The sequence below is a fragment of the Erpetoichthys calabaricus genome, chromosome 4, assembly GCF_900747795.2.
Source record: "Erpetoichthys calabaricus chromosome 4, fErpCal1.3, whole genome shotgun sequence".
NCBI lineage: Eukaryota > Metazoa > Chordata > Cladistia > Polypteriformes > Polypteridae > Erpetoichthys > Erpetoichthys calabaricus.
This window is the reverse complement of record NC_041397.2, coordinates 136828638-136849245: the sequence shown is the minus strand read 5'-3', so window position 1 is coordinate 136849245 and position 20608 is coordinate 136828638. Positions and strand designations below refer to the sequence as shown.

Here is a 20608-nt window from a genome sequence, read left to right as displayed (position 1 = left end):
GCCCCATGTCTCCAAATGGATTTCTCAAAGTCAAATCAATTAGGATTTATTTAAAGATTGTGCTGAAATGAAAATTGGCTGAGCTGGAACTATAAGTGTTGCTGCTGCTAGGCAAACATGCAAGCTGTCAAACTGATTGTATAATTTTGTGTAGGTCCCCTGACAGGGCCCCTGTATGTCAGCAGAAATCCTTTGTGCTCCACAAAAGCTAAGGCCTAGTCCAACGGCAGTGACTGTAAGACAGAAGGTACAAAAGACAAGTATTTCACAGCAAGCTTATTATGTTGAGAATTTGTAAATTCTGGGATGTTAAAACTAAAGGCAGTTGGTAATGCTGTCATCAGAGATTACATTCATAAGATGGTAAAAATAACCAAGACTATAATCATTAATGTTTAATTTTCTGCAATACAGTTATTCAAATTTCAGGTTTTTTTTTTTCTTCATAAGTTGAACACTGATGTCAAACAAGCAAAAAGTACATTTTGGTTCTCGGTTCCAACAGAAAAAGGACTCTATTAATTCTGCTGGGTAAAGTAAGATGGAGGGTGGGTGGACCAACCTATTAATATATTGTTTAATACAGACCAACATATTATTGAAATAACAGTCTTTTTTGTTTTCATGTATTTAAACTGTACTGATACTATCAGCAAAAACTGATGTAGCCTGGTCTGGTGTGCTAGAGAATTCACTGGAATAAGCACAAATACTGAGTCCAAAGATTCTGTGAAAACATCCTAATGAAGCTATTACTAATGGTAACGATGAGCGATGGTTTGAGATACAGAGCACCAGGTCATCAGCATAAAGAGTTATTTTCTATTCAAACTACTCAAATGTCTGTAGGCTTATTGTTCAGTGACCATAGAAATACTGTACTAAAATAAATAAAATTTCATATAAATACATGCTTTAATAAATTATGTACAAAAATATGAATCCATAATACATACTGTACAAGAAAATAAAATGCATGTTTTCATAGTTATAAGCGTTCACAATAATTTTTTGTGTATTGTACCCATTTGAAACAAAGCAAAAAAAAAAAAAAAAAAAAAAAAAAAAAGTTTTCACCATTTCTCTCACACACACACACATCAATTAATAGATACTGGCAATTAAACATTGATTAAATGTAAACATACATGCACTTATAGGTTTTTAATCGTTAATTGCACACTACAGCTAAAATATACATCTACTATATTTATACGGGTGTTTTTTCTTCAGTGTCATGATTCTTGAGGTGTACTGTAATCATAAATATGGATTACCTTTAATTACGTAGTACTTGTTTCTTACCAAAACCTAGACTTTATGACACACAGCAAAAAATAATAATCACAATGCAAATCTTTAAAAGTGTCACAAATGTATGAAATGTTCATAAGTTGTTTATCAAGAAGACACAAGACTAACATTCTTAATAGGTTTATAAGTAAAAGACATGTTTTGCAGTTAATAAGCCTGTTGTTTACTATGCAGCAATTTCAAATTCATCCCTGCACTTAAAACAAGCTCAGTATCCAAACTAAAATGCTGTCATTTTTAATTAAAGGACAAAATAAGTAAATAAGGACCTATCTAAAATAAAAAGGTCTCAATTAAAAAAAAGATGCCTGCTAGCTCAACTACCATAATAACTCAATTCAATGAGCAGCTTCTTCTTCTTCCTTCTTTTTTCAGCTGCTCCCATTAGATGAATTGCCATAGCGGATCATCTTTTTCCATATCTTCCTGTTCTCTGCATCTTGCTCTGTTACCCCCATCACCTGCATGTCCTCTCTCACCACATCCATAAACCTTCTCTTGGCCTTCCTCTTTTCCTCTTGCCTGCCAGCTCTATCCTCAGCATTCTTTTCCCAACATACCCAACATTTCTCCTCTGCACATGTCCAAACCAATACAATCTCACCTCTCTGACTTTGTCTCCAAACCATCCAACCAGAGCAGACCCTCTAATGTATTAATTTCTAATCTTGACCATCCTCATCACACCCAATGCAAATTTCAACATCTTTAACTCTGCTACATCCAGCTCTGTCTCCTGTTTTTGGATTAATGCCACCGTCTCCAAACCATATAACACAGCTGGTCTCACTACAGTCCTGCAGACCTTCCCTTTCACTCTTGCTGATACCCGTCTGTCACAAATTACTCCTGACACTCTTCTCCACCCATTCCACCCTGCTTGCACTCTTTTTCGCCACTCAATCCCCATTACTCTGTACTGTTGATCCCAAGTATTTAAACTCCTTCACCTTTGCCAAATCTACTTCACCAATTACATGTTTTCTGTCTTGTTCCTACCAACCTTCATTCTTCTCCTCCTCTCTGGAGCATATCTCCACCTCTCAAGGGTCTCATCAACCTGCTCCCTACTCTTGCTATAAATGACAAAGTCATCAGCAAACGTCATAGTCCACGAGGACTCCTGTCTAATCTCGTCTGTCAACCTGTCCGTCACCATTGCAAATAAGGGCTCAGAGCCGATCCCTGATATAATTCCACCTCCACGTTGAATGCGTCCGTCACTCCTAATGCAGACCTCACTATTGTCACACTTCCCTCGTGCATATATTGTACAACTCTTAAATACTTCTCTACCACTCCCGACGTCCTCATACAATACCACAACTCGCATAAAAGAGAACTGCAACTAAATTACCATAAAGCTTAGAAAAGCAGGGACCGAAAAGAAAACTTTTTGTGATCAGTCAATTTATTGATCACGGAGTCTTTTTTTTTTTTTTTTTTTTTTTTTTTTTTTTTAAGTGAAAACCAGTCGATTTAGATCAGTCACAGCATCCCAAATTTTTGCTTACTATTTTCACTATCCTGCCCTTTCTGGGGTTAAATTTTGCTGTATACTGGGAGGCTGACTACAGTCCCATGGACCTTAAACTTGTAGCTGTTGTCACAGAAACATCAAGCTGCTTGGAGATGGTCTGATAGACTTTGCCATTAACATGCTTGTCTAAAATATTCTTTGTGATCTCCTCAGACAACTCTCTCCTTACTTTCTCTGGTCCATGTTCAGCATGGGACACATGAAGTTACCTAACAGTCCAGTGAATACTTTTCTCCATTTAAAAAGACTGAATGACTGATGGCAAGATTGGAAAAAACGTGTGATACTAATTAAAGAAAACAGCTAGTTTTAAAAATCAGTCAAATACAATTATTTATAATCTTTTCTACGATTGCCAACAAATGTGGTCAGGCTATTTTAGAATATTTTTGTAGAATAAGCAATAAATTATATCTCTTCTCACACTTGCGTTTGTTATGTCAACAACTAAAGCAAAGCATGCATGTATACACAAGACAGTTGTTTTCATTTAAACATGTGTATCGGCACAACAGATGTTATTCCGCAAACATACTGATGTAGCTGACAATATTGTTCGTGCAAGTTTTATTGTTAGAGAAAAAATTGCGAAGCACTCAAAACCATATTCTGAAGGCGAGTTTGTCAAGGAATGCCTTACTGCAGTCACGAATGTTCTGTGTCCAGAGAAAAGCCATGAAATGGAAAAGATAAGTCTTTCTCATTGGACAATAACCCGACGAATCGACGAAATGGCCAGTGACATAAAATTAAGCATTAAAAATATTGCATCAAAATTTGAAGCATTTTCCATTGCTCTTGATGAGAGTACAGACTCCAACGATACCGCTCAATTGGCTATATTTATTCGCGGAGTTGATGCTAGCTTCAATTGTACGGAAGAATTGCTTGCTCTCCAACCAATGAAGAATACAACAAGGGGTGAAGACATTTTCCAGGAAGTAAAAACTGTTTTTACTGTATTTGATTTAAAGTGGGAAAAGTTATGCGGAATATCCACCGATGGAGCTCCATCGATGATTGGACCAAACATCGGAGTTGTTGCCCAAATAAAAACCGAATTATCAAGTAACAAAATCAGTACCGAAGATTTGTCGGTATTGCATTGCATTATACACCAGCAAAACTTATGTGCAAAATCAGTTAAATTTGCACATGTGATGGGCACAATAACTGCATGTATAAACTTCATTAAATCCAGGGCGCTAAATCACCGCCAATTTCAAGAATTTCTGGCTGATGTTCTTTCTGATCATGAAGATCTTACATTTTATTGTGAAGTGCGTTGGCTTAGCAAGGGAAAAATGTTGAAACGTTTTTATGATTTGAGAAATGAGGTATCTCTTTTCATGGACATGAAAGGAAAACCTATTCCTGAGCTAGAAAACAAACCCTGGCTGTGTGATCTTGCATTTCTTGTCGACCTAACAACACATCTAAATGAACTTAATGCTAAATTACAAACTCAGGGACAAATGATTCATGAGCTTTATGGACACATAAAATCATTTCAAAATAAGCTTCGACTCTGGGAAAGCCAATTAAAGGAAGGCAATACTTATCATTTTCCCACACTTGCGAACCACGAAGATTTTGATTGTGAATCGTTTGCGAATGAATTAAATTTATTGAGTGGAGAATTCAACACTAGGTTCCGTGATTTTAAAAATCAAGAAGCAAACTTGCAAATTTTCTCTTGTCCATTTGATGTTGATGTCGAACTAGCTCCACTTTCATTGCAAATGGAATTAATTGAACTACAAGAGAACCTTGTCCTGAAATCAAAATTCAATGATATTGAATTACTTGACTTTTATAAAAACTATTTCCCACGTGACAAGTTTCCAAAGCTCACAGCTTTTGCTCAGAAAAGAATGACTCTATTTGGCAGCACCTATAAATGCAAGCAACTTTTTTCAAGGATGAACTTCGTAAAATCCAAAACCAGGACGCGAATTACTGATGAGCACCTAGAAAACACATTGCGAGTTTCCACGTCCACAATATCGCCTAATATTGATAAGCTTGTGACCACCATGCAATCTCAATCGTCGCATTAATAAAGAGTTTTTATTAAATAATATATTAATAAATATTTGTTGTTTTTTTTTTGGCCTTCTTGCATTTTCGATTTTCAGAAATACATATATATCCTGAAGTACTCCGGCCCGCGTAATCTTTCTACTTTCTAATCCGGCCCATAGTCCTGTCAAGGTTGCACATGCCTGATATACAGCACAGTCAGAAGAAATACTAATGTACTGTATTGAAGCATCTGTTGTAAGTTTGTGCTTTGTGGCAAGTTAAGAAAACTTATCAATTTTTAATATTTAAACTTTTAAATATGTAAATGTAGACAACTTATATGAGTGAAATGACAAAGTCAATGAGATTGCTATTAAGTTATTTTATTTCGGAAAGTCAGGTAAGATATAGTCTGCTACTCTATATACATAATTTGAGTTTTATCAGTAGAACCCCCGCCCAACTATAAATAAAATAAGTACCACCGTATATACTCGAGTATATGCCGAGGTACCTAATTTTACCTACTAAAACTGGAAAAACTTATTGACTCGAGTATAAGCCTAGGGTAGGAAATGCAGCAGCTACTGGTAAGTTTCATTAATCAAAATAAATACCAATAAAATTACCGTACATTAATTGAGGCATCAATAGGTTAAATGTTTTTGAGTATTTATTTCAAAGAAAAACAGTAAACTAGCTCTGTAAGTGGAGAATAGGGTCAACAAAAGCTAGTGTTTTTGTCTCTCTCTCTCGCTGCACAGGGAATGCACAGGGAGAGACTGAACACGTGCGGGTTGGCGGGGGCAGCGGGACCTGACTCGAATATAAGCTTATATTCGAGAATATATATGGTATGTTTTAACACAACACGTGGTATAAAAGAAATGGTACATAAGAATAAATTAATAATCCACCTTGATCAAAATGCGACTCACAGGAACAAAATAATTCAAAAATGCTATTTTTTTCTGTTGCTAGCAAATCTGTTTGTTCTGTTCTAGCAAATCTGCTAGAAAGATCACGAGCAAGTCATCGTATTACGTGGCTAAAATCTATAGTTCTATACATTTTGGACTTCTACTACAAACCTGATTCAAATATGCTACAAAACTGAAAATGTATCACTGGTAAAACACATCAAATTGAATGATCTTTATAATACTTTATAATAATAATAAAAAAAAAATCAGACACTGAAGTAGTGACTAGTACAAAGGACTGAAAATAAACAAGATGCTATCAATCTGCTGTAAATGATGGAAATTGCTTAGGTGTTTTGACATTCTAAAAAAAATATGCCTCATGAAAATACTTTACAAAATCTGATCGTATTTTTATTTACCAAAATTTATCTGATCATAAGCTTTTCTTTCTTAGAAGTAAGTATATCCTGTGTACATCAAATATATTTTTTGCCTGCATTTAGACATAAAACTATTTCTGTTCACAGAAGATAATAAATTCAGAAGATTTTTACAGATTTCTTCTCATTGGCAATAGATTCAAAGTTATTCTGGCACATGCGATTGCATTATGAACAAAGAGAAAAAGCTAGACCTTTTAGCTCAACAAGTACACAAGAAAGAAGAATATCCTGGGTTTACCAAATAATAATACTCTGTGGATCAAACTTGGAACACCTTCAATTCATTCCTGTGAGTATCTAACTCACAGGAGTTCATCAACTAACTTTCCTAAGCCATTTCAGCAGCTTTATTTTTAAAGTCTTCTAAAATTACTGAGGTCCACTTTAAAGATAATTCATATGCAAGTACGGTTTCTTTAACCCTTTAACCGCCAACTCCCTAAATATTCCCCATGCCAGGCGAAATCTGAACAATTTTCGTTTTTTTACTTTACATTTATTCAAGCAGTATTTACCTGCTGAAATACCTGCTAAAATGTTTCAAATAAATGGTCAATCAAAGGACGTAGCTTGAACAAGCGGTCACGGTTTGGATCTTTCTTATCTGGCTCAGATAACGGGCAGCAGTCCAGTTGAGATGCTGGGGATACACCCACTCATTGCCATCATCCGATGCGTCGTCATTCACAGTATCATGCAGCGCACGTTGCTGATCATAATTGTCGCTAAAATCTTCTTCAGAACTGCTACAATCATAACCTATAGTTCATGATTTACAGTTTTTTTTTTTTAACAAGATAGCATAATATACAGTATATACTTTATTATTATTGACTGATATAGACCTAAAAATGGTATATATTTTTTTGGCAAAAAGCATTTGGATGTCTCCAATGTGAAGGCTGGAGACTGACATTGCATGAAAATTTTCATAGCTCTCTATCTTTTAATAAGTATGTCAAAAGAAATATGTAAAATATAATAATTCGTGCATAAAACAAAAAGTGTAAAGTGTTATTAACTAAACTAAAGAAGCCTCACAACAACACTAAGCATTCTTATTAATTTTCATATTTAACTAAATTCAAATCTGCACTATTGATGAAGTCTTCAATTAGGATATAAATACTTCCAAGAGCTGAAACCACTGGCCTGCTTAGATGGCAAATACCTACCTTTTGTAAACAATTTTCAGGTCACGCCACTCCAAGAAGCTACACATTTTGGGCTTTCGAGCCAGTACTGTCTGGACAAGTTCCCGGGTGATCTTTTTCTTTTCTTTATCTGATAATGGGACATACCACTTTTGAAGCCTCAACTTTCCTTGGCGACTGAAAAGCAACATGAACTGCATCTGTAAAATAAATTACATAAAGCAGAACTTATTTATTTCAAATTTATGGCCCTTCACTCTCAGTATTCAAATTTCAACTGGAAACACCTTCTCCAATTCTTAAAAATAATGTTTTTATTTAATGCAACAAAAAAAGGTTGTCATCCCAAACAAAATTAAATATTTTGATCAAAAGAAAACTATAAATAATAAGATGCATGTTTATTACAAACAAAGTAAACAGATAGCAAGATTTTAGCTCAGCAAAATACAGGAAGTATTATTAAATAATGCAGGAATAAATAATGCAGTTAGAACTAGTATTAAAGACCACAAAGAAATATACAAGATTTTTAAGGAACAGTATAAGAATTTATAAACATTAGAGATAATGAGCATGTGGCTCATGCCAAGGCTTTTTTGGAAAAGACAAAAATGTCTCACCACCACTCACTATGTTGGAGAAGAGAGTAAGGATTGCAAAAATCCAAGATGGACTGACACAAACTTAGCTTTGTGTCAGTTAATTTTTTTTGTCTATAACGTCACCAAATTCCAATCACTCATTTTAGAGATTTTGGGTTATTTAGTTTTCCTATTGTGGGCATGTTTACACATTAAATACTGATGTATTGAAATGTCCTTTCTTAGCAGATACCTGGTACCCTAGATGTACCATCTTGCCAAATTTCAGCTTTTTAACTAAAAGGGAAATTGTGTTTTTGTTGATGAGTGAGTCAGTCAACTTTACATTAAAAAAAAAAATTATATATATATTGCAAATGTAACAGCCCATAGACACCTCCTATAGCCTTTGATGAGTGTCTGGATTCTGGATGGAGGTATTTTTGACCATTCTTCCATACAAAATCTCTCCAGTTCAGTTAAATTTGATGGCTGCCGAGCATGGACAGTCTGCCTCAAATCATCCCATAGATTTTCGATGACATTCAAGTCAGGGAACTGTGACGGTCATTCCAGAACATTGTACTTCTCCCTCTGCATGAATGCCTTTGTAGATTTCGAACTGTGTTTTGGGTCATTGTCTTGTTGGACTATTCAACCCCTGCATAACTTCAATTTTGTGACTGATGTTTGAACATTATCCTGAAGAATTTGTTGCTATTGGGTTGAATTCAACAAGGGCCCCAGTCCCTGAACTAGCCACACAGCATGATGGAACCTTCACCAAATTTGACAGTAGGTAGCAGGTGTTCTTCTTGGAATGCGGTGTTCTTCTTCCGCCATGCAAAGCGCTTTCTGTTATGACCAAATAACTCAATTTTTGTCTCATCAGTCCAAAGCACTTTGTTCCAAAATGAATCTGGCTTGTCTAAATGATCATTTGCATACAACAAGCAACTCTGTGGCGTGAGTGCAGAAAGGGCTTCTTTCTCATCACCCTGCCATATAGATGTTCTTTGTGAAAATTGCACTGAATTGTAGAACGATATACAGATAAACCATCTGCAGCAATATGTTCTTGCAGGTCTTTGGAGGTGATCTGTGGGTTGTCTGTAACCATTCTCACAATCCTGCGCATATGCTGCTCCTGTATTTTTCTTGGCCTGCGAGACCTTGGCTTAACTGTGCCTGTGGCCTTCCATTTCCTGATTACATTCCTTAATAATAATAATAATAATTCATTACATTTATATAGCGCTTTTCTCAGTACTCAAAGCGCTATCCACACAGGGAGGAACCGGGAAGTGAACCCACAATCTTCCACAGTCTCCTTACTGCAAAGCAGCAGCACTACCACTGCGCCACCTGTGAGGCAGTTGAAAACGGACAGTTTAAACCTCAGATAGCATTTTGTAGCCTTCCTCTAAACCATAGTACTGAACAATCTTTGTTTTCAGATCTTTTGTGAGTTGCTTTGAGGATCCCATGCTGTCACTCTTCAGAGGAGAGTCAAAGGGAAGCACAACTTGCAATTGCCAACCTTAAATACCTTTTCTCGTGATCGGACACACCTGTCTATGAAGTTCAAGACTTAACGATCTAATCTAACCAATCAGTATTGAGCAGTTACATGCATTCAAATCAGCAAAATTTCAAGGGGACCCAAATTTTTGCACAGCCAGTTTTTCACATTTGATTTAATTTCATACAACTAAATACTGCTTCACTAAAAATCTTTGTTTGGAAAACACCCCAGTACTCAGATGTTCCTAGGAAATGAAAGACATACCACTGTTATCTTTTTTGTTGAAAGTAGAGTAAATTATTATGCAGGCTGAGAGGGGTTCCCAAACTTTTTCATATGACTGTATATATAGTAAATTACTGTATATACTGTATATTAAATTATAAAAGATATATATTAGAATTATTACTGATATTTGCTTATGTCCATAATCTCATCCATCCATTTAACTCCACATCAGCACTGCTGCCTCGCATGAGTTCACGTCCCAGGTCCTCCCTGTGTGTTAATGCTTTAAAGTAGTGAGAAAATAGCTATATAAATGTAAAGAATTATTATTATTATCTGCAACATCTCAAATCATTCACTCAAGCTATATGCAATTAACATTTTAGCTATGTTGCTTCTCTATATAAATAGTGCCTTACTAGTACATGTGTACTGGACATATTACAATACATGTACAGTACTTATGCCCTGTGGGAAAATGTATGCACGAGTTTACTACTATACTAATACTGTACAGGTGAAATTCCATTACAACGAACTGCCAGGGACCTAAAACATATTTCGTTGTAATGAAAATTTCATTGTAATGAGATTCTGTATCTGTTGCTATAGTGCTTTCTTTAACTTGTGTCCAGGCATTTGCAATCATTTCAATAGCTTCTTTCACGTTAATTTTAATCTTCTCCTGTCTACAAGTTATGCTGACGAGAATTTTTCTTAGCATTTCCTTGCGATAATACACTTTCAGGGTGCGAATGATTCCCAAACACAATGGCTGAAGCACTGCTGTGCAATTAGGTGGGAGAAATTAAACACGAACACTATCTAAATGCAGAAGCATGTTGTGGGCAGCACAGTTATCAATCACAAGCAGAATCATCCTTTTCTTCTTCATATTGTGACGTTTCTGAACTCTTTTGAGATCCCCCCCCACCCAATGGGAACGTCACGTTGAAGTGCGTCCCGAAGCGCAATTGCCGCGTCTGTGGAAGATTGTCCGTTACCGGGGCAAGGCAACAGCAAGCTCACAGCGCTGCAGTGAAACGCAACAGAAGCGCATCCTAAAAGATCATGGGCGCACTATAAGTCCCTGTCTTACACCCCAAAACACGAGGCCGAGTCTCAGTACTTTAGCAAAACCAGCTTTTATTTAGCTTGAAACAGGAACAGCATGGTTATTTATTGCAGTGTGATCTGCCACTATCTAATAAATAAACACAGCAGTCAGACAGGGTTGTGACCAGGTTAGTGGCTAAGTAATACTGTTCCCTGCATCACCCATCAAGATCTTTTCTGTTTGCTTCAGTGCCGAGCCACATCAGAGCTGTGAGCCTGCTGTTGCCCCCAGCAACAGATGAACAGTCTTCCACAGACACGATGATCTTACTTCGGGACGCTCTTTGGCGTGTTGTCCAGTTGGGACAGGTCCCAAGAGAGTTTATAAACCTCACATTTTCTTGGAATGAGTGGCACGTTAACAGGAATGTTTCTTGAACGAGCATCACTGAATCACATGAAAACTGCTTTTTTGGCATCTTCAAATGCAGCATTTCGCATACATTTTTTTGCTCGGTCTTTCAAGAAAGTTGACAGTGTCTATGGCGAAATTCCGAATTCACTGGCAAAGTCTTTTTTCTTTTTACTGCAATTGAGAGCTGCAAAATTTTTTTTTCTAATATGAACGGTTATCGTTTTTTCATGTCTGCAGTTTCTATAGGAGGGTGACAATGAGTTAAATTCCAATGGATGTTTTTCAAATGTTGACGAGCAATAAGCAAAAGGTATCACTGAAAACCACCGAAAACAAAAACAGCAAAAAAAAAACAGTACGAGGAAAGTCAGAAGAAAGAATTTTTTTTTACAATATTTCTGGGGATCGTTGTGCACAACTGAGCTGCAACCACAGAACTAACTGCTCTGTGGTTGATTCATTCAGGCATTTCTTGGTCACTTCGTTGTAATGAAGGTATCTGCTGAATGTACTTCATAGTAACGAGATTTCTATAGACTCGTGTCATATGGGGAAACTGTCGGTAAGATAAAAATACTTTGTTGTAATGAAAATTTCGTTGTAAAGATATTCGTTGTAACAGAATTTTACCTGTACTTTATAGACTTTTTACTAGATGACCTGCAGTATCCTATGGGGATCTATTTTCTACATTGGTATTTGAGTGTGGTTCTGCACTGTGTTCCTAAACTGGGCAGATTTAATTAACTCCAATAAATGTACAGTATTTTGATAAGTCTGTCATTTTCTAACTCGCTTAGTCCTGAACACGGTTATGGGGCACCATATTTTGATATGCAAGTGTTCCAATTGACACATTCTCTATATCCCATCGTAAATCAGGTAATTTTCCGCAAAATCCCAATCAGGCCTCAAACACATGGGGAAAATGTGCAAACTCCATACAGACCCTGATCATGCTACCAATCAAACCTTAGCTAATGGCACTTTTAAAACAGCTGTACTAAATAACCCAATTAAATTTAACGAAAACCAGGCACATCAGGTACCACTTTGGGGCAAATGTCGACCTGCTCTGCGTTTTCATTAGTACTTAAATAGAAGTATTCGAAAAAGAATAAATAAATGAAATACTTCAACAAACACTATGTTTACTTGTTTAAAACAAGAGTCACACATGCTTCAGTCGCTCAATACTTAATTTTGGTATTTTATTATCCTTTATAAAGTAATTTTACTCACTGAAGGTGGTCATATTTGACCCAGGCACATCACAAAGTACATATCATCATAAATAGTGCACAATATTAGCAATAACATTTGTTTACATTTTGAAATAAAAATAAATATTTTCATCATATATGATCCACAAATATCACAAAGTGGATTTAACAGAATAAAAAAAAGAACTAAAATATCAACTGTCAGTGATAACCCTAACTAACACACATGAGTACAAGGTCTACTGTATACTGAGGGAATATAGGTTTATTTTAAATCACCACCTGTGTTATTAGCAGTGCCTTTTTTGTAAGTAAAAAGGTGGCAGTACACATACGTTGTGTTTGGATCAAGTCTGAGGTACTGTGAAACTATACAGAGGTAGAGAGTCCTAGAGCTACATGTTTTGCTTATTTGGTAAAAAAACATAACATGTAAAATTTTAAATTGACAAATCGTCACTTATAATAGTAATTCTTTACATTTATATATTTACTCACTACTTCAAGCGCATTACAAACTCCACGCAGGGAGGACCCAGGATGCAAACTTATGATTTCCGTATTGCGAGGCAGTGGCACTACCATTACACCACCTGCATAAGTATACTGTCTTCTTCTCATTCTTTTGGCTGCTCCTGTTAGGGATCACCACAGTGGATCATCTTTTTACATATCTTCCTGTCCTCTGCATCTACCTCTATTACACACACCTCCTTCATGTTCTCTCTCACCACATCCATAAACCATTTCTTAGGCTTTCCTCTTACCTGGTAGCTCCACCCTTAACATCCTTATTCTCCCAATATACCCAGCATCTCTCCTCTGCACAAGTCCAAACCAAAGTAATCTCGCCTCTCTTTGTTTTCCAACCATCCAACCTGAGATGATCCTCTAAATTACTCATTTCTAATCCTGTCCATTCTTGTCACACCCAATGCAAATCTTAACATCTTTAACTCTGCCACCTCCAATTCTGTCTCCTGTTTTTTGGTCATTGCCACAGTCTCCAACCCATATGATATAGCTAGTCTCACTACCGTCTTGTAGATCTTCCCTTCTCCATCCACTCCACCCTGCCTGCACTCTCTTCTTCACCTCTCTTCCACACTCCCTGTTACTCTGTACTGTTTATCCCAAGTATTTAAACTCCTCCACCTTTGCCAGCTCTACTCCTTGCAACCTCACCATTCCTCTGACCTCACTCTCATTCATACATACACACACACACGTATTCCATCTTGTTCCTACTAACCTTCATTCCTCTCTTCTCCTTAGTATATTCCTCTCTTCTCTTTAGTATATCTCCACCTCTCCAGGGTCTCCTCAACCTGCTCCCTACTCTCACTACAGATGACAATATCATTCACAAACATCATAGTACATGGGGACTCCTGTCTAATCTTATCTGTCAACCTGTCCATCATCTTTGCAAATAAGAAAGGGCTCAGACCTGATGCCTGATGTAATCCCACTTCTTCCTTGAATGTATCCGTCACTCCTACTTCAGACCTCACCACTGTCGCACTTCCCTCATTCATATCATATAATATAATGTACAACACTTACATACTTCTCTACCACTCCCTTACAGAGTACCATAACTTTCCTCTAGGTACCCTGTCGCATGTTTTCTCCAAGTCCACAAATACACAATGTAACTCCTTCTAGCCTTCTCTATACTTATCCATCAACACACTCAAAGCAAACATCACATCTGTAGTGTTCTTTCCTGGCATGATACCATACTGCTGCTCACTAATCATCACCTACCTTCTTAACCTATCCTCCACTACTCTTTCCCATACCTTCATGCTGTGGCTCATCAATTTTATCCCTCTGTACTGAACTACAGTTCTGTACATCTGCCATATTCTTAAAAATCGGTATCAGTACACTTCACTCCTCAGGCATCCTCTCACTTTCCAAGATTGCATTAAACAATATGGTTAAAAACTCCACTACCATCTCATAAAGATATCCAGGGTTCCACAAGTATGTCATCTGGACCAACAGCTTTCCTATTTTTCAACCTCTTCATAGCTGTCCTTACTTCCTCTTTGCCTCTAATCCGTTGCACTTCCTGATTCACTATCATCCAACTTTTTCTCTCTCTCTTTTTCTTCATTCGTCAGTCTCTGAAAGTATTTTTTCCATATGCTCAACACACTCTCCTCGCTTGGGAGTACATTTCCATCTTTATTACTTTAACCTACTGCACATCTTTCCCAGCTCATTCCTTCAGTCTAGCCAATCGGTACAAGTCCTTTTTTCCCTCCTTAGTGTCAAACCTCTCATACAACTCATCATATGCCTTTTCTTTAGTCTTTGCCACCTCTCCAATTTACGCCTTATCTCCTTGTTTTCCTGTCTACTTTCTGCATCCCTCCAACTATCCTTTCCTTGTTCAGTGCATGTTATCTTAGTAGTTTCATACATAAACACTAATTTTACAAATTTTTGTACAAGTTACTTTGAAAAATGCCATCTGCTAAATAAAGAATTATAACACACAGAAAATACTTAAAGACCACAACATAGCAACATTTAATACATTTGTTTCATTTATAAAAATACAAAAGGAACAGTCTTTCAGTTTATTTACTGTAAAAAAGAGACATGGATATAACATCCTCTCTTTTCTAGGAAGGATAGGGGAAAAAAAAGACTGCATTTACATTGTTTGAGTAAGCAATGATATTTTGTTTGTTTTTCTTATGAGCACTGTAGTTAGAAGGTGCCAGTGCATGCCTTATTTAGGGCCATGATTTCCGTGATGCGGAAAACACAGACAGAATTACAGAATTAACGCATAAAAACAGATTTTAGATTTAAAAATGGAAATGTGCTGAATTTAGAGACTGAAGGAGTGATTGTTACAAAACTTCCCAATAAATTAAATGATTGAATAATCTGTAGTTCTATCATTCAGATACTATTTTCTAATTTGCTGTTTTTCAAGCGAACGCAATTCTTCGTAGAAATTCAGTTGTGCCTTTATCTGTTTGTGCATGTGTTTATTGTATGTTTTCTCGTTAAAGGCACATGAATAAGCTAGCTGCACGAGACAAATTTTGAAGTGAGCAGTATCAGATACCCGAACTACGTCAAAAAAAACTAAGAAATCAAATCTAAAACGCATCTCAAGAGCAATGAGAAATTAAGATCAAAAAGTGCTCCTTTTCAGGTAACAGAGGAAACAAAAAATCATCAGATGCAAGACGCTAGTTTGTGGAGGACTTTGTGGTCATGCGAGTCAGACGAAAAAATGACGAAGATGAGCCCTTTCTTTATTAAGCACTGTAAACAAGAAAGCGCACTGCCAGAAAATGAGAACAGTCAAACTCATTTGTCCCATGGTTTTGAATCTATTCTTCGAAAGATTTGTGGCAGTAAAATATATGTTCTAGTTGATGAAACAGCAGATAGCAGAGACCACATAGTTCTCAACATAGTGATAGGTGAGTAAACATTTGGCTGTATGGTAATTCTTTTATGTAGACAGTTCTAATTGTACATGAAATTATATTTAACTGGTATTAACAGTCTCTCCTGTAGAAAAAATGTTATTAGTGAACGTCACTGGTTGTTAATGGGTACCTTTAAAAATTAACAACACTGTTTCTGGATTTAATAAATGTTTTGCCTCACTGTGATGAGGCACGCAGAGTCCACATTTGACTTTTCTATTATAAACTCGGCACCTACAAACCTGGGCAGAAGAGCAGGCTTCTCCTCAGATGTGCAACAAGCCCTTAAAAGTGGGTCTCTCTTTCTTTGTTTCTGTTTAATTCCTAGATTTAGCATCTTGCATATTAGTTTGCTTTTGCTTTCTAATTAATTTAAGATATGAAGCTACAGATGTAATGATGCAGGTTTTCAATCTGTAAACATTTAAGGTTTAAGAATCATTATAAATAATTGACATAATTAAAATTACACATACTGAAGACCAGTACTTTTTGGCAGATGTTATCTTTATGGAGAGCTGCAACTTTCTACCAGTAACAACCAGCTGAATCTTAATGACATTTTAGCAGTGGTTACAGACAATGTATCATACTGTCTGAAAGCATACCAGGAAGTTTTAAAAAGGGGTTATGCCTAACAGTGTACATTCAACCTGCTTGTGTCATGTCTTCAGTTTGGTGGGAGAGACCTGGCAGCACTATAAATACTAGTGATATGGGTAAAGTCTGCCTTCTTCAAGAAGCCTGCCAGAAACCCCCGAGACAGGAAACACCAGGTGGAATAGCTTAGTTCGAATCAGCAGGGTACCTTGCTGAACATATTCACCTCTACAAAAAGTTCTTTCTGGCCGAGAACACACCAGCTCAGGTTGCAACAAATATCCTAGACCCTAAAAGTTAACCTTCATCTCAGAAGGATGCATCAAACTAGTAACAGCTCTTACAATTCTGGAGGGCACTCACTGTCCTACTGCAGTCTCAGCATACAGTACCATGGAATACCTGGGCTCCTACCTGATGAATGAACTTGCAAAATAAGGTTCAGTTGTGCTAGTGTGATGTTTTGTTAAAAGGAATGTAAATTGCCATTTCATTATTGTTTTGTTTTGTTGCAGCTATTGCTACTTACAGTAAAAAAAAAAAAAAATCATAAAAACCCAATAATCCGAATCAAAGAAAAATAAAACGGTGAAACTGAAAACAAATAAATAAAAAGGAATTTGTGAAAAAATAAAAAGGATTCCATAGGGCCCTACTTATTTCTTTTTGTGTTGCTTTTTGTGAGTCAATCACATTCATTAAAGCCACTGTTTTTATCAGAGTCTCTTAAGCACGTCATGATTTACAGCGAAAAAGTAAAAATACTTAAAAAAACAGCAAATACAGTACAGACATTTGAGCACCAAGTGCATTTACCCTATGTTCAAATATCATATACTTATTTTTAATATAAAGATTGTAATCTTAATCTGACAGCCCAGTTAAGAGCCAAAATGTGGTCTCTCTTTTAGATAGGAAAGATGGCACTAAATATAATGCTGTTTAAGTATGCATGTTATTCATCAGGTGCAGGGATTTCTGTCAGAAGCACCAATCCCAAGGAATTTAAATCCACTGAAATACTGCAATATGGAGTCAGTTTCCTACCATTGCCAAAGATGCACACAAGTTCCTGTCAGTCCCATGTACTAGCATGGACGGCAAGAGATTAATCAGCTTGGCTTCTAATGTAATCAACAAAAAGAGAAACAGAATCTCCCACGACAAGGCAGAGATGCTCTTGTTCATTAAGAAACACCTTCCCATCATGCTAAAAAAATAGAATAGAATGACAAATCTCCAGAAAAAGTTTATTGTTATTTATTTATGTACCATTGTATGCTTTTCCATTTCCTTTTAAATTTCATTCTTTCAGTTGCGGTTAGATTTATTCCATCAAAAAGAAAAACAATTCTGTAGTATTTAATACTGCAGCCTGTAAAACCAAGTATCAGATAGCCAGCTAAATATGGTTAAGCAGAAGCCACTTATTTTCATGATTGTAAATAACTAGGGGGCTTTGCCCCCTGCTCGCTTCGCTCGCCAACCCCTGTCTTTGGTTAATTGGATATACAATTTTATTTTTTTTTTGGAATTGTTTCAATTTCATTATTTGCACTTTTACTTTAAAGCTTCATTAAAAACAATATTTTTTGGAGACACATTGTGACAACGCAACGTATAACTGCCTATGAGTGAATATTGTTTCTGTAATAAATAATCCGAGTTTTTCTGTTTGTCACAGCAAAAGCTATTCTCACAAGCCAGGTTTCCATCCAAGGAGTTTTTGCGAAAAAATATTTAGCGCTTCAAATTTTTTACCGATATAGCTGATGGAAATGCTAATTATCGATGAAATGTTGTACATGTCGACATAATATTTTTCCGTTTAACTTTAGCGCATAAATTCCATGTCGATACTTCAGATGTCGCAAAAACTACATTGGAAACCGTTTTTGTCGGAAAAAAGGGCTTTAACGCAAATAAATGTGTCACATTTTCATCACGTGCAATCAAAACGAGAATGGCGGAGCGGCTCGCATGGTCTGATAAAGAGAGTTTTTTTTTTTGATTAAACGTCGTTATTTTGTATTAATTCAAATTTCAGTTTTAATTAAAAACCTTAAGGGAAGCAGGTTAATTCAGTTGTTATCGCACTGTGAAGGGATGTTGAAAGGTAGGCTCACCTGTACAGATCCGATGCTGCAAACACAGCTGCATCATGGGCACTTCCAGGAGTGCCAACGCAAATGTCTCGTATCATGCACCTGTCATCAACAAGGGCCTGGGGAACAATAGATGGCCACCCTTTGCGATTAATGTAATCGCGGTAGCCTTCCGTCGGGGGAAGAATAGGCACATGCGTGCCATCCAGCGCACCGTAAATCTGTGGCACAAGATGCACCAAGGAATTGCGGTATGCAATTTCATTGGCCTCCGCTACAGTCGGAAGTCTGATATAACGCCGCATTAATTTTTCTTTAATAGCGGTGCACACAGCATATACACATCGATGGACGGTAGTTTTACTAACCACGAAAGTTTCTCCAACTACTCTATACTCGGCGCAGGTTGCCAGCTTGTAAAGGGCGATGGCAATCCGCTTTTGGGTTGGAACCGGTGGTCGGTGGCAACCTGTGATGGGCGCAACATCAGGACTGATGAATCCACACAACATGTCAAACGTCGGCCGTGTCATTATAAAATGTTGCAGCCAGAGATTTTCTGTTAAGTGTCTCTCCACCACCTCCTCCCAGAAGGTCTTATTCCGTCGTCTCTCCCATACCCGTGGGTTTCGTCGCACTGGGGTACTTTCTTCGAGCTCTAGGGCTATTCAGACAAGCAACTGCTTCATTCTGCTGTCGTCTTCGGATATTATGTACAATTCCAATTATTTGTGAAACTGAAATAACAGTAAGCTGGCAAATTTCAAAAAACTGTCTGAATAATCTCTCCATTTCTTTGTTTAGTGGAGGGGGGTGTAACGTGGAAAACAAAAGGTAGATAATTTGCGACATACACAAAATTATGTATGGAAACGGCTCAAGGGCAGATTTTTTTCGCGATACAACAAAAGTTATGCGACAGTTCGTTTTGGGGGGGGATGACGTCATCACGCACACCATTTTATCGATAAAAAGCCAGTTTGATGGAAACAGGCTGGAGACAGCAAATTTCGCACATTTTTTTTACGTATATTCTGTTTGTCGATAACAAAACGTCGCAAAAAACTGGATGGAAACTTAGCTACTGTAAACTGTAAACATTTTAATACGAATGGCATATCACAATCTCCTTTGGTGTGTAATGTTATTCACAGAATATATACATCACCTTTCTTTTTGCCTGTTAAAATTTGCATCGCTTCTCCGAGATCATCAATATACACCCGACCGAATTGTGTATTCTTTGAAATTTAACTTGTCGTTCCTTTAACTGTTGTGGGACCACAGATTCTCATAGCATATGGTCCATTATTGTGTAAATCCACGTTTTGTCCATTGAATGATGCGAATGCGAAAAGACTTTGTTGTCTACTCTTTTTTTCAGACCTCGATTTGTCCTGCTATTTTTTCAATTACACCTGGTTCTGATGATTAATCACCTTTTGTTTGCGATAATGCGATCTTTTCTATCTTTTCTTTGATACTGTAGCGACTGACATGATAAAGTGTCACAAAAGTTTTACTTGAACAAATGCCGACTTCCTAACCCCAAACACAACTTTCTAGCACCCTCTCTAATGCCCAGCCCCCCCTTACCGCATCAAATCAATACCCGCTATCAGTCTTCCGTGCTGTACTCCGCCTTCCCTCAATCGGACCTAACAGTCACTTAAAACCAAAAAGCCCTCAACCTGGCTGGGATGCTACAATACTTTTACTTACTTTTTTACAATAATTTTACTGCTTTCATATTCCGTACCTTTGTCTGCTTGTGTATCGCGCCATCGTTTGTTTGAGCCTTTCGAATTCCACTGCTTTCATAATCTCTTATCTGCCTTTTTTTCTCTCCAACACCTTTGGGTCTCTATTCTCCGTATTGTCCTTATACGCTTTATATGTGCTGAGAGCACATGATCTGTGTGTACTACGTGCTTTTACACAATTGAGTTTTTTTTATGGGTGTGCTCTTATATAATATGTTTTGTAAGTAGGGCGTGTCTTGC

The 20608-nt window shown here is 37.0% G+C and overlaps 1 protein-coding gene across 3 annotated transcripts in view; it reads right to left on the bottom strand.

Annotated features, from left to right (window-relative positions):
* Nucleotides 1–20608, bottom strand: part of LOC114650288 (AP-1 complex subunit sigma-2) — an 87777-nt gene that overhangs the window by 58058 nt on the left and 9111 nt on the right. For all 3 annotated transcript variants that reach the window (XR_003715981.2, XM_028799830.2, XM_028799831.2), the window contains exon 2: nt 7424–7602. Coding sequence is in view for 2 of the 3 variants with exons in the window: in XM_028799830.2 (XP_028655663.1) it covers nt 7424–7602 (179 nt within the window). In the remaining variant the exon portion in view is untranslated. The remainder of the gene's footprint in view (nt 1–7423; nt 7603–20608) is intronic.